At 35.8% G+C, this 14,029-nt stretch overlaps 2 protein-coding genes across 5 annotated transcripts in view; one reads left to right on the forward strand and one right to left on the reverse strand.

The window, feature by feature from the left end:
• The first annotated feature begins 2,181 nt into the window (after positions 1 to 2,181).
• Positions 2,182 to 14,029, forward strand: part of LOC106882430 (transmembrane protein 143) — a 31,055-nt gene continuing 19,207 nt past the window's right edge. For 2 of the 3 annotated variants that reach the window (XM_014933106.2, XM_014933107.2), the window contains exon 1: positions 10,062 to 10,653. In XM_014933106.2, the coding sequence (XP_014788592.1) occupies positions 10,531 to 10,653 (123 nt within the window). In that variant the 5' untranslated portion in view covers positions 10,062 to 10,530. Of the gene's footprint in view, positions 2,418 to 10,061; positions 10,654 to 14,029 lie in introns of those variants that run through there. The other variant, XM_014933108.2, reaches the window with a different exon arrangement.
• LOC106882431 (DNA replication complex GINS protein PSF2) lies at positions 5,186 to 9,961 on the reverse strand. 2 transcript variants are annotated; one of them, XM_014933110.2, is made up of 5 exons: positions 9,689 to 9,961; positions 8,512 to 8,626; positions 7,225 to 7,324; positions 6,022 to 6,148; positions 5,186 to 5,353 (listed from the first exon to the last, which is right to left on the reverse strand). In XM_014933110.2, the coding sequence occupies exons 1-5, from the start codon at positions 9,797 to 9,799 to the stop codon at positions 5,228 to 5,230; spliced, it is 579 nt and encodes a 192-aa protein (XP_014788596.1). In that variant the 5' UTR covers positions 9,800 to 9,961; the 3' UTR covers positions 5,186 to 5,227. The 2 variants fall into 2 exon arrangements, with proteins under 2 accessions (XP_014788596.1, XP_014788597.1); XM_014933111.2 differs by lacking the exon at positions 9,689 to 9,961 and adding an exon at positions 9,078 to 9,494.

Raw genomic sequence — 14,029 nt, forward strand, 5'->3', positions numbered from 1 at the left:
CACACACACGTTTTTAATGATATTTGCAATCATTTTTTTTTTCAATGTTTTATAACTTTATAGTTGAAATATATAAATACATATAAATTTGAAAATTAAAGATAACTTTATTTTAGGTAAAAATAAAAAAGAAATTGATATTTTCTTCTTTCAAATTCCCTGAATGTTAAACAATAGGCTGATATCAAAATATTCAAATACTAAGAGTGAATGTGGACCCTTTCAGGTATATGTATTTAATGAAATTAACTACTATCCCCTTCAAGGAAACCCGAGTACAACTATGATTCATACTCGTCTGTATTGACTTTTAAGGTTTTTTTATCAAGACACTACTCCCTCCCCACTGTATTGGATTTTCTGCTCTTCTAAAGGGCAATTGTAGGTGCATTTTTAAATATATCAGTCAAAAACGTATATGATTTAAAACAAATACATGTATTTGTCTATATTTTTTTTTGATGAAGTATGTAATAGCAAAAATAATAATAATAATTACAAGTACTATCATCATTATTGTTGTTCTTTTGTTTTCAGACTTTATCATTATTATTATTATTATTATTATTTGATGAAATTTCTCAGCTTATTTTGCTGGGTATGATGGAAAGTGTCAGCTGTCCACAGCCAGTAGACTAAGGTGACACCTGTTTACTGATATCATGCTTCAAGAACCTTGCAGAGAACTCTTACAGTTCAACACAATGATGATTTTTTTGTAGGTGTTCTATCTTTACATTTGTGTGGAGGCGCAATGGCTCAGTGGTTAGGGCAGCGGACTCGCGATTTCGATTCCCAGACCGGGTGTTGTGAGTGCTTATTGAGCGAAAACACCTAAAAGCTCCACGAAGCTCCGGCAGGGGATGGTGGCGAACCGTTCTGTACTCTTTCACCACAACTTTCTCTCACTCTTACTTCCTGTTTCTGTTGTGCCTGTAATTCAAAGGGTCAGCCTTGTCGCACTGTGTCACGCTGAATATCCCCGAGAACTACGTTAAGAGTACACGTGTCTGTGGAGTGCTCAGCCACATACACGTTAATTTCACGAGTAGGCTGTTCCGTTGATCAGATCAACTGGAACCCTCGACATCGTAAACGACGGAGTGCCAACAATAATCTTTACATTTGTACCAATCTTTTTGAGTTTTGTCGGTTGAGTGCTAATACTTCAAACGTGTAGTAACGCCGTGCGCATGCGTAGTCTCACGCGGTTCGGCAAAAAGAGATCCGATAGAATAAGTACTAGGCTTCCAAAGAATAAGTCCTGGGTCGATTTGCTCGACTAAAGGCGGTGCTCCAGCTTGGCCGCAGTCAAATGACTGAAACAAGTTAAAGAGAGTAATTACGTAAAAAAAAAAAACGCAAGTGACATGAGTTATTTCCCTTACCTCAATTTTCTATTATTACGTTTTTAATTTAATTGACGTAAGTCACAAAGTGATTCAAAGGTTTCGTGCATTGGTCTCCATGAAACCTTTTCCTTTTCTTTATCATAAAAATATAGTAAACTGATCCGAGTCAATAAAATAAATTTACATAGAATAGAAGTTTGAAAAGAAGTGCATGTATTTCCGGAATGAAGTTTAAGTTGCGACTGACGATCAATTGTTATGTTAGATAAAATAAATAAACAGAAATGATGAGATGCAAAATATATTTGAAAATAAGTTAATTAAGATACTTAGGAAAGAAAACAAAAGAGATATTTTTACTACTTAACATTCAGATTTCCTTGTCAAGTGTATTGTTTATTTATTCACATTGTTTTGAATTAATCGTAAATTATCTTGTAGTTTCAAGACTTCAATGATACGTTTGAGTATTTTTAGCATGACATTGTGGCCTAGGTGTGAGAGGTTGGGTGTGGTCAGTTTAACATAAAACTGGCAGAATATTTTCGCCAGATATGACCGGATTAAATGATAAAGAGTTAAGCAATTTGATTAAGAGAGAATTATTGTTTATTAAATTAACACTCAAAACAGTCGTGACCAAAAGTTTGGAACGTATTTTTTTAAAAATTAAAATTATTATGCCCAAGTACAGTTCTCTTCAAATATGTACAACATATATATATGAGCATTTAATATAAAAATTCTAATTTTCAGACCAATGTTTCAAACTTTTGGCCATGACTTTAAGCTAGTGAGGTTTTAGCAGTTAGCTTTCTAAAATTCTAAGGCAGTAGTTCTAATATTTTTGTTCCAAATTCCAAGGAAATGGTTGATTAATTTTTGTACTCTCCTACAATAAAGAGTGTGATGAACTGGTACCCATTCAGTGGAGAGTGTTGTAATTTCAGTCATTTATACACCATAACAACTAAGTTTAAACTCCACCTTTATGAGTCTTAGGTCTCATGACACAAATAAGTCTAAGTCTACCAAAGTAATATTACATCTGAAGATGAAAAAAAGGTAAATTTTCTTATAATTAATTTATTGTTGTTATAATTATTATTATTATTTATTGAACTACGTACTGTACTGTAGTATACTATAATTGTTGGCACTCTTAATAAGACAGGGCTAGTTATTATGTTTTTTAATCTGAAAAGTAATTTTAATGTGTGTATGTATATATATGTGCGTGTGTGTGTGTGTGTGTATATAAATGTGTATGTGTGTGTGTATATATATGTATATGCATGGCTGTGTGGTAAGAAGCTTGCTTACCAACCACATGGTTCTGGGTTCAGTCCCATTGTGTGGCACCTTCGCATATGTCTTCTACTGTAGCCTCTGGTCATCCAAAATTTTGTGAGTTGATTTGGAAGATGGAAACTGAAAGAAGCCCATTGTATACGTGTGTGTGTGTGTGTGTATGTCTTTGTCCCCATCATCACTTGACAACCGGTGCTGGTGTGTTTATGTCCCCATACCTTAGTTTCGCAAAAGAGACCAATAAAATAAGTATTAGGCTTATGATATGTCTTTGTCTCGATTTGTTCAACTTAAAGACCTTCAAGGTGGTGTTCCAGCATAGCCACAGTCAAATGATTGAAACAAGCAAAATAATAAAAGAATATACACATATAATTAATGAGAGAGAGAGGGAAGATGGAATATATGAGAATCTTTATTGATCACTACAATCATTTCAACCCATCCTGCATTGATTACTCACAGGTGGGATACTGCACAACAGGTTGAGGTGTATCCCACTTGCAAGAAATTGTAGTAATCAATAAAGATTTTCATATATTCCATCTTCCATCTCTCTCATTAATTATATACCCAACGAACACTGAACCAGTGAATGTGCTTTACCAACAAGCAACCAGGTACAAGTCCAGGCAAGTTTGTTTATGGTAGACTAGCAGTCACCCATGCATACCAGCCTCCCGCCTCCATGCCATTGATCTTATCCAAGGGAAAGGCAAAGGCCGACACGCCTTGGCACCAGTGATGCCACAACTCATTTCTACAGCTGAGTGAATTAGAGCAACATGAAATAAGGTGTCTTGCTCTACATGTTACATTGTAAATTGCAGCTTTCCTCTAGTATTCATTTGTCTTTTATGGCTGCTGAAGTGGACTAAGGTGTTATAATGGAGGCAGTTGTAGGAATGTGTAGTTGAAAAGCTACTCCAAGTGTAACTAACAAAAGATAAAACAGGCATTATTAGTAAATAGTTGAAAACATGGAGGACATTTTTACTCATTTAACCATGTTTTGTAAGAAGGTATAACAATATCTCCAGTATCATAGTGAATACTTGGTCATCAATTTTGGAGATTATGGAGATGTACTTTTTGTTGTCATTACATTTCAGACAGCAAGCAGGCAGAATTGTTTGCATGTCAAAGTGCTTGGCAGTATTTCTTCCAGCTCTTCATGTTCTGAGTTCAAATCCTGCCAATCCTTTTGGGTTTGATAAAATAATTATCAGCTGAGCACTAGGGTTGATGTAATGAAACTGCTAGAGAGTATATAAGACAGCAAACTTTCAGCATCTCTGCACCTCATCCATCTTTGTGAAAACTTCAAGACTTTTTAATGTTGCCAAGTAAATTGTTAGCAAGTTGGGCAAAGCACTTAACAGCATTTCATCTGCCTTAACATTCTGAGTTCAAAATTCTGCAAAGGTGAACTTTGCCTTTTGTCCTTTGGGAATTGATAAAATAAGTACCCATCACCACACAAATTTCAGGCCTTGTGCCTATATAATAAAAAGGAATATTGTCAGCTCATTCTCACACTTTCACTTTCATTCTAATCACACACACCTGCACATCCAATCTCCTTTCACTCTCCCAATCTCTATCCACCCACACTTTCAGGTTCTTGGATCCCCATCACCCTTCTGTTCACCTCAGACTTTGATAGTCCACTGAGATACCTCATTGTTGTTATTTTCATCTCTTCCCAACAGCCACATTATGTAGGTGTTGGACAGGAGTGTGTATTTCACCTCTCCATTTCATAATTTTTATGAACTGGATTGACATATGTAGTCATTGCAGAAGTGGTATCACAATTGGTAGGTGTAGGATTGGTCAGCTGATATTTACAGATGACATGCTGCTGCTTGGTTCATCAGGTGATCTCCAGCAAGCACTGAATGGGTTCAGTACCGAGTGTTGCTACAAAGATGAGAGTTAGTGTTGTGAAGACTGAGACATTGACCCTCTCAAGAAAGTCTTCCCAGTGCATTCTGCATATTAGTGGAGAAGTTTGTGGTGGGAAGTAGGAGTTTATGTTACTTGACAGGGTGCATGGCTCAGAGGTCAGGGAGTCTCTCCAGGTCGAGCTGCTACTTGTTAGCATTGAGAAGTCACAGCTCTAGTACTGCAGACATGTGATTAGAATGCCACAGGAAAGAACCATAAGAAATATTCTTGAAGCCAAGCCAACTGGCAGGAGACCTCAGGGTAGGTCACAGATGAGATGGTTGAGTAATATCCATACTCTCAGTTGGTCATGCTTGAGAAAGTCTAATGATACTTGTTTCTGATAAAACTATGGTGAAGGTGCCTTAGGGCTCTACTCCAACAACTCTCCTAGGTGGCAAAAACAGGTAAATGGATGAACTACCAGGCTCAAGGTGAAAAATAGATGTTAATTGTAATGCCATCCATTGAAAGAGGGACTGTGTTCTCACTTAATCTAGCTTAACAGACTGAATACAGCATGATTAACTTATCGAAACAATATCAAACCATAACAAAAATGAAAACAGTAAGAGAGATGATTTGTAATTTTATTAATGAGTATTATTAAATGTTCATATATCTTGTGAATTTCCTGTATATTTTGTATGAATGTTATTTCTTAGTACATTTATATGGTTCATGGTCTCAGTAAGTACAGCACGGATAGTATTTATTTCCATTGGAGTCAAATGATTCAGCTGAAGAGAGAGAGAGAAAAAAGAAAAGGCATCATAAATAAGAAACATCTCAATCATGTATCAAAAGGAAGCATTATTGTAAGAGTTTTGTGGTTTTAAAACTTTTGTGTAATCCATCCTTTTTGACAGGTCTTGTTCTTTATCCTAACTTTCTAACAATCATCCTCACCCAACTAGCTTGGTAAGGGTGTCAGTTTAGTCACTGTTGACCAAACAAAGCAACAGGTTGTACTAGATTACATGTTACCAGTGGCACTCTGGTACAAAATAGTAAAATAAGGATGGATCAACTCAGCAATGGTCACAATTATGGAACATGGAACTATAGAAATGCACAAGTTGGTGACCAGGCAGGCACACTGTAAATCTACTTTCGGAGAGATGGATTTCTAGTTTGATCCAGAGCATCTGTCTAGCAGAGTTGTAGTCAGAGCTCCTTGGCTGTGATGATAGCAACCTATCTGCACTGTCCAGATACATTGTGGATAAGACTAGGAAGACAAAGGTTAAGGGAGTTCACTCATCATCATCATTTAATGTCCATTTTTCCATTGGAATAAAATCATAATTAACTGATACTCCTGTGTTTTCTTTTACCCAAAGCCCCACCGTAGAAATTAGCATAGCAATTACCGACTCTATATACAATAAATTATGCAAAGAGTTACCTTAGCATGTGTGGCATCACTTTTGATGAAAGTATCAATACTGCTTCGTAATTTTGCTTTGCGCAAGTCCCAGATGTCTTTAATAAGAGTTCGTAGTTCATCAGCTTTGGGGATGTCTTCAGGAGCACTGAAACATGAGTAAAATCACTTATTAACCATAGTTATGTTTGCTATTTAACCCTTTTGCTACAATATTTTGTTACTATTAATCTTGAAAATAACGAAGAATTTAGTAAAATAACTGTCATTATTAAGTTGATGGTTTAAAAAGGCAGTGAGCCAGCAGAATCTTGAGCAGCATTTCATCTGTCTTAATGTTTGGAGTTCAAATTCCACCAAGGGTGACAAAATAAGTACCAGATGAATACTAGGTTCAATGTAATAGACTTACCCACTACCTTGAAATTGCTGGCCTTGTGCTAAAATTCAAAACCCTTATTAAGCTGATGTTTAGAATATAAGAGAGGGTACCAAAAAGTTTCTGGCTTTAAGGGTATCGTGAAAGGCCTGGTTGGAGGCCCAACCTTCCAAGTTCTTTTACAGGGCTTAGAAAAACTGAAGGACTCCTGCAATAAGTGTGTGAATCTGAGAAGGGAATATGTTGAATAAAATCATAATCAAATGATCCTTTTGTATTTTCTTTTACTCAGAGCCAGGAATTTTTCAGCAACCTCTCATAATAAACATTAACTTTTGATGAGATGTTTTTAGATCATTTTAAAAACAGGTAGCTTGTACCATAAAACCTGGAGCTGTCTTATCAAAAGAGATAAGAGGCACAAGAGAGATTGAAGTGCAAGATACACTCATTCAGGACTATGACTTCTGTTGCTATTATGTTAAACTGTTGTATGTCCAAAATTGGCCAAATGCGTTTTATTTTTTCAATATTTAATTTTGCTTGCAATAGCCAGTTCTTTTGGTCAAAGCATCGTATCTCCAGCTGCTTCAGCTGCCAAGATATCAAAATTGTCAAAGTGTAGTACAACGGTTTAGCATTTTTTTTTTGTTTGTTTTGCAAGTACTTGGTGACCCTGTCAGCACAGGTACCACTTAAAAACACCCAGTCCACAACATTTCAGGGGAAAATTGCATTATGCTCTTTACTGATTTACTTAGGTTTCCTTACAAACATTTCCTATAACTCTAGATGCACATAAAATTGCACACTAAAATGTTCAACATGAACCCAAAGTGACTTACTTTTTGAGCAGAAGTTGTGTTATTTCAATGTAATATCGAGATGGCATTTTTGTGAAGAGTCTGCTCTCGAGCTCTTCTTGTTTTTTCAAATTAAGGTCATCTGAAACATGTCAAAAGTAAACTTCCAAGTGAAATTTTGATCAGTAAGAATTTAAAGTATGAAGTTATTAAATAACATACAAGGGTATGTATGTGCATACACACATATTATATATATATATATATATATATATATACATACACACACACATATATATCTATGTACATCTATACCTACATACATACAAATATATGCACCCACTACACTCTCGGAGTGGTTGGCGTTAGGAAGGGCATCCGGCTGTAGAAACTCTGCCAGATCAGATTGGAGCCTGTTGCAGCCATCTGGTTCACCAGTCTCCAGTCAAATCGTCCCAATGTTTGCAATAATTATCTTTATTTTGGGATTAAAATGTGTTTTCCAAATCATGATCTCTACCTGTTTTGGCTTTATAAAATTCTAAAACTTCAAGTGATTTTGATGTAAATTCTAGGTAATAAATCTATAAGATACTTCAGGATATTGGAAAGGCAGAGAGGTACCAGTCTCATTATAAAATAATGTTGAGATGAAGCTGAAGTTTTAAAAAATATCAAATAAAAACTTTTGGTTGCAGAAGTAATTCACTAACATTAAGTTTGTCCTCATCAGTTCCAAATATCGGATTTAGTAGAACACACTTTCAGTAACCAACAGTGAAATTAATCAATTCCTTCTGAGGGCCTTTTAGCCTCATGCAGAAGCAATATCTTTGCATCAAGCAGATTTATCTCATTGAAATTTGAAACAATAATGTGTTATCTGGGTAAATACTGTTAAAGAAAAAGTATTTTACTGGATAAAGCCATCAGGCTTTTCATAATAAAATTCTTAACCTTAGTTCTTTTTTTTTAAAGGAAAAACACAATTTTCCACCTTATATTACTTACTAGTCAGTGTTTTGTATTTGAGGTTATAATAATCTAATGTTCAGTGTAAAAAAAGAAAAAAAATTCTCGATAATCTTTTAATAAGATTAATACAGAGAAAGAGAAAAGATACACGGTTTTTATTCTGAAGGCAATGAAGTGGTAACTTGAAAAAAGTTTGTAAAAATTTATTTCAAATCAAAGGGTTTGTTCTAATTATTTAGATTTGCAGCAGATATGCCCAACCTATATCAGAAAAGAAAAAAAATAATCTAAAATATATAAAAATACAAAAAGTTATTGTATCAGCATGTTGATATCAACAGAGAAATCCTTTACCTATATTCATCCATGCTGGAGGAATAATTCGACCACGGCATCTCTGTTTTAGATTCACTGCTAACCACAAAGGAACCGAAGTTGGTATTCCAGCTTCAAAAGGACCAAAATCGCCCTATGTAGATAAAAAGAGGGAAAACAAATAATACACAATGCTCCAGTATATGATATCTAGCAGACTGAGCAAGGCATGTACAACCTTTGTCGACAAGCAGATCGCATGAGAAATGGCTCGTCGTCAGGCGGGCCACACTACAAATAAAACTCAAGATAATTTTTCGTCGGCGTGCCATTTAGAAAGTCACACGGGCCACAGTTTGCCCAAGACCAGGAGTCGGGGAACTTCTTTAACTAATTACCCCACAATATATTTATTTAAGCCGACGTTAAACCCTTGATTTGAAAGGAAGTAAATCATAGATGTTTTTAATTCAAAAGGTTTATTGAGTCTATTTTATTACACGTCCAAATTACATTGGATGCCAGAAGAAAAATAGCTATCGTAACAAGGAACACATTTTTATATACATATATAATTTTACTTATGTTTAATGAATCTTTATTACCTCCAAGATTTTCATTTTTACCCCACTAGGGGTAATTTAACCCGGTTCACCGACTCCTGCTCAGGGCTGTTTTTGCGGGTTTTCTCAATTAAACATGCTGGAGCACATTAGAGTTATCTCCCGTCGAATTTATTATTTAAATACTTAGAATTTACATAAGCAGCAAAACTGTTTCATTAAGACATGAGTTCATAAAATATGTCAACATTGGATTTAAAATCAATCGTTAGTAATGACAATAAAGGGCCCACATAAGTAAGTTGGCGAAGGTAAAGAATATGCACGCCACCCCGTTTTCGGCGTAACCCAACAGCCGAAAAAGGATGGTGTGCGTACACGCTTTACCGTCGCCAGTAAATTTACGAAATTATAACATTTTAATGGCTTTCAGAAAACAAATTTAGTAAATATATAAAAAAAAAAAAAAATTACTTATTTTTTCTCATTTAATTTCCTTTTAAAAATTATTTAAATATTCATTTATTTATTGATTGCTAAGTTGCTGGAAACGAGTATTTCTTCAATAGAGGAAAAAGAGAAAAACGCTCATCTTGTCAACAAAAAAATCCGGAGAATAATCTAGAAAAACAAAACAACAACGATCGACTTACTTGGATTAAATAAATATTAGAATATGTAAAATTAGGCTCAAATGAAATTAGTTCCTTCTCCGCAAGAAATTCTATTTCTGCAGGCGACATATGGACAGCAACACCTGCCATTGTTTGTTTAAGTTAAATTTTCGCGGCAAATTTTGATCTTCCGGTTTAAGGAGAACAACGAACATATAAATTTTTTCGTAGCAAATTCGCTCCCATAATTTTCAAAAAAAAATAAAATATTCTTTAAATTTTATTTAATCTAAAAAAAAAAAAAGTAATAAATATAAAATGCATATGGAGACCATTGGAAACGCAGACACGTACCTATTATATGTAGCTTTTACTATACTACTAATTACATCGAGCCAATGAAAACATCAACACGCTCGCTTTATTTGCTAGAAATAGCAACCATATTTCGATCGAACCACGGCTGAATGTCAACGATAACAACAACAAAAGAAATTTTAAAAAGAAATTAAATATTAAATGATATAGTCATAAACACACTGTCTGGAGAAAAAAACTGACAATTACGACTGGAATACCTTTGAACGAAGCCGACTTGGGTTATCAGTAAAAATATACTATAACATTCAAAACGATCAAGATTTGTAAATCCTTGACATGAGTATGTCACTACTAAAAATAAACATCGTGTCCAATATACAATTACTTGGCAAACATCACCGATCATTGGTGAAATGCCAAATAATGACAAGTTTTTCATCAGAAATAAAATAAGCTAAGGTTCCATATAAAGAAACGAGAATCTTTTAGTAATTATAATTGAGTTTTAGTATTCGAGAGTGGCTTCCCTTTAAAAACAAACTACTAAATCTCAGCCTGTAATGGCGAACTATTTTGTCCATTCGTCCAAATGTACGAGACATTGGATATTTTCTGCCTCTCGGATTCCTCACTATAGCAGTAATCAACATCCAAGATTAAGTTCAAAGCGATGTCATTCGTTGGTATGTATCAGCGGCAATTTCTTTTGTTTTACTAACCTAGTTATCTAATTGACTTGGCAGTAAGTTTCGGCGAACCGAATCGGCCGTTCTTGTTCAGATTCCTGGTTTCATTAACATCAGTCACATGTTAAATATAGCTTTTCGTGTTGCCCGTTGGGTTCTAAAAATATCTTACACATTACAGCAACTGAACTGTGGTCAAAATCGAATGTGAGCAAACCAAAACAAATGCTTTTTATGAATGGAGAACAAATGGATAAATATTCATTGGTTTTCTGTGTTATCGCTGTCGCACCTGCGACCGGCTTGTTTGGCTTATCGGAACTTCTGTGGGTGCGGCCGAGTATTAATTGGTTTGTTTAGGTTGAAATTCAGTTTGTTTTTTATTATATATATATATATTGATGGTTTCTTATTAGGAAACCAATAGATTTTATGGTACGTTGTCGGTTGAAACAATATATTCGTGTATAAAATTTTATACTATATGTTCTATTTCTTGCATCTTACTTCTGATATATTTCTTATTATTTCTTCTTACGTTATATCTTCTTATTTCTTATGTTTGACGGCTTATGTTGTATATCTTATATATGTTCATCGAGGGGGTGTGATATGTTGAGTCGTTAACCCACAGCGTTTTTATTCTATAACTAATATTTATATATATATATATATATATATATATATATGCACACACAGACATGTATGTATATAATAAATTATGCAATATTTTTCAATAGTCTGAGATCAAATAACAAAAAATGAGGTAAAACGGCCGGAGATTAAATAAGAAAAAGTGTTTAATTCCACTCAATAACAGTTTATTAAATAGTCGAAATTGAAATAAAATATGAGAAATGTTTCAACTGCTTTCAATTCTTTTCAAAGGCAGGTGGTTTTAAGAAATTGTTTCTCAAGGCTAAATCTTTCTCACAAGGTGACCAAGTGAATCTAAACAGCGAGTTCAAAATGAAATTAGAACTTTCCCATCTTCGAAATTTCGATTTCCATCAGTATTCTGCGAGGTGACTCTCAAGCAATTGTTCTTTTGTACCCTTCGCTGTCCTGATCAACCTTGACCTCATTATCTTCGACCGTCCCACAATATTTTGAATGTGAGTTTCAATGACAGGAGCAACAAAATACTGATTCACACAACATAATGCTTTTAGCCCATCAATTTCATTGATATTAGTTTCAAATTTTGGAACAAGGCCAGCAAGTTTGTGGGGAGGGCGTAAGCTAATTATATCGATCCCAGTTTTCAACTGATACTTATTTTATCAACCCCGAAAAGTTGAAAGGCAAACTCGACCTCGGCGGAATTCGAGTTTAGAACACGGAATTCGAGCCTAACCCTAAGCATTTTTCCAGCGTGCTTTACGATTCTGTCAGCTCGCCGCCTTTTCACTTTCACTAATATTGCCGTACACAGTCCAACTGTTCTCACCATATCACTTTACAAGGTACAATAATCTGCTAGGTTATTGGCATCAAGTTAAGAAAAGCAAGCTTTGTTGAATATTTTCTTAAAGGTCACATATAATAACAACAATTAGCAGCGAGTAGTTACGCAGTTGGTCGACTGGTTCTGGTTAATCAATTGTAAGTCTTTTGCAAGTCTTCAATCTCCTAGAAGCATCTTTCCTGAATTGTATTTCCTCTTCCCATGCATAAATCCTTCCTCATTCTGAAATACAAACAAAGGATAAGGCATGGAGACCATTGGTTCTAGAATCCATTTGTCCAACCATATCGAACTTCCTCACGCAGAAATCTCTGATAGTGTTGAATCAGTTTGCTTCTGCACTTTAAGTCATTGTTAATCCGATGATCCAAGATCTGTAATATCTTTAAGGCGGCGAGCTGGCAGAAACGTTAGCACGCCGGGCGAAATGCTTAGTGGTATTTCGTCTGCCGCTACGTTCTGAATTCAAATTCCGCCGAGGTCGACTTTGCCTATCATCCTTTCGGGGTCGATTAAATAAGTACCAGTTATGCACTGGAGTCGATATAATCGACTTAATCCGTTTGTCTGTCCTTGTTTGTCCCCTCTGTGTGTAGCCCCTTGTGGGCAGTAAAGAAATAAGAAACGTTAGCTCGCCGGGCGAAATGCTTAGCGGTATTTCGTCTCCGTGAGTTTACTGGTCGGACGTGTTATTACTAGCTGCGATTTATTTTAGTATAACGCCACTATTGTTTGGTGGGCGTTGCTGAGATGGAGAAAATGAAGACGTATGCAGCAGCGACGGGGAGTCGAGCTTCCGTCGTCCCAGGCCTGCTGAAGCAATATGAAATACATTGGAATGAAGACATGGCTGAGAAAATTGGAAAATATAAAGAAATGATAAAGAAGGAGGGGCCAAACGTAAAGTTTGCCCTATCAGAGGAGAAAAAAATGGAAATTGGAGTCGTGGAATATAAATCCTTTCAAGGAAAAATAGAAGAATAGAGAGTGCAACGAAGGAGGAGGTGGAGGAGCGTTTGAAGGAATTGCAAGAAGATGTGTTGTTTTTTACAAGAGGCAAGACATACGCGTCTGTAGAGATCACATTTGTATCGGAGGAGGCAGCAAAGAAATACGCCAATAAGACGCTAGCTAAAGGAAATCGGATGCTCTTTCCCAATAAGTTGGGTAGACGTCCAACGTGGATTAGAGTGGGTAGGATCCCACCGAAAATAGAGTTGGAATAGGTAATGGCAGCAGTTTTTCCTGAAAGAGAAGGAGAAGATGTAAGGACAATTATGATAAGCAGAACCCAACAATTTATTTGTTCGGGGTCTGGATTGAATGTGCTTTTTATAGCAAGTCAGAAAGTTTACAGTGACATACCAGAGACACTGGAACTGCCTAACGAGGACAAACTTGACATAATGTTGGAGGGGAGACCTCCAAAGTGCTACGAACGTGGCAAAAGAGGTCACATTAGAAGAAGGTGCCCAGAAATAATAGAAAACAAAGAAATGGAAACGCAAGAAGGCGTGATAGAGGAGAGGAATCAGTCACAGGAAGAAGAGCAGAGAGCTGATTTCGAGGAAGCTAAATCAACGAAGAGAGAAAGGAGGAGCTCATCGCCGAAAGTCGAACAAGGGAAAAAATACAAATCACAGGATCAAGTGGGATCACTGAGGAAAGACGATAATAGCAGCAGAACATTACCACAGAACCATACAATCTCACAATCGCACAGACAGAGATATACAGATGCATAAACACACAGACATACATACACTCGGAAGCGTAGAAGATAACGCAGAGTTGCAGAAACCTAAAAGCACAGAACCTGAAAACACAGACACAACATGCAGACCCACAGACAGATAAACACACACATATACAGTTACAAAGAAATATAGAAGAACAAACGCATGG

Source organism: Octopus bimaculoides, chromosome 20, assembly GCF_001194135.2.
Source record: "Octopus bimaculoides isolate UCB-OBI-ISO-001 chromosome 20, ASM119413v2, whole genome shotgun sequence".
Lineage (NCBI taxonomy): Eukaryota > Metazoa > Mollusca > Cephalopoda > Octopoda > Octopodidae > Octopus > Octopus bimaculoides.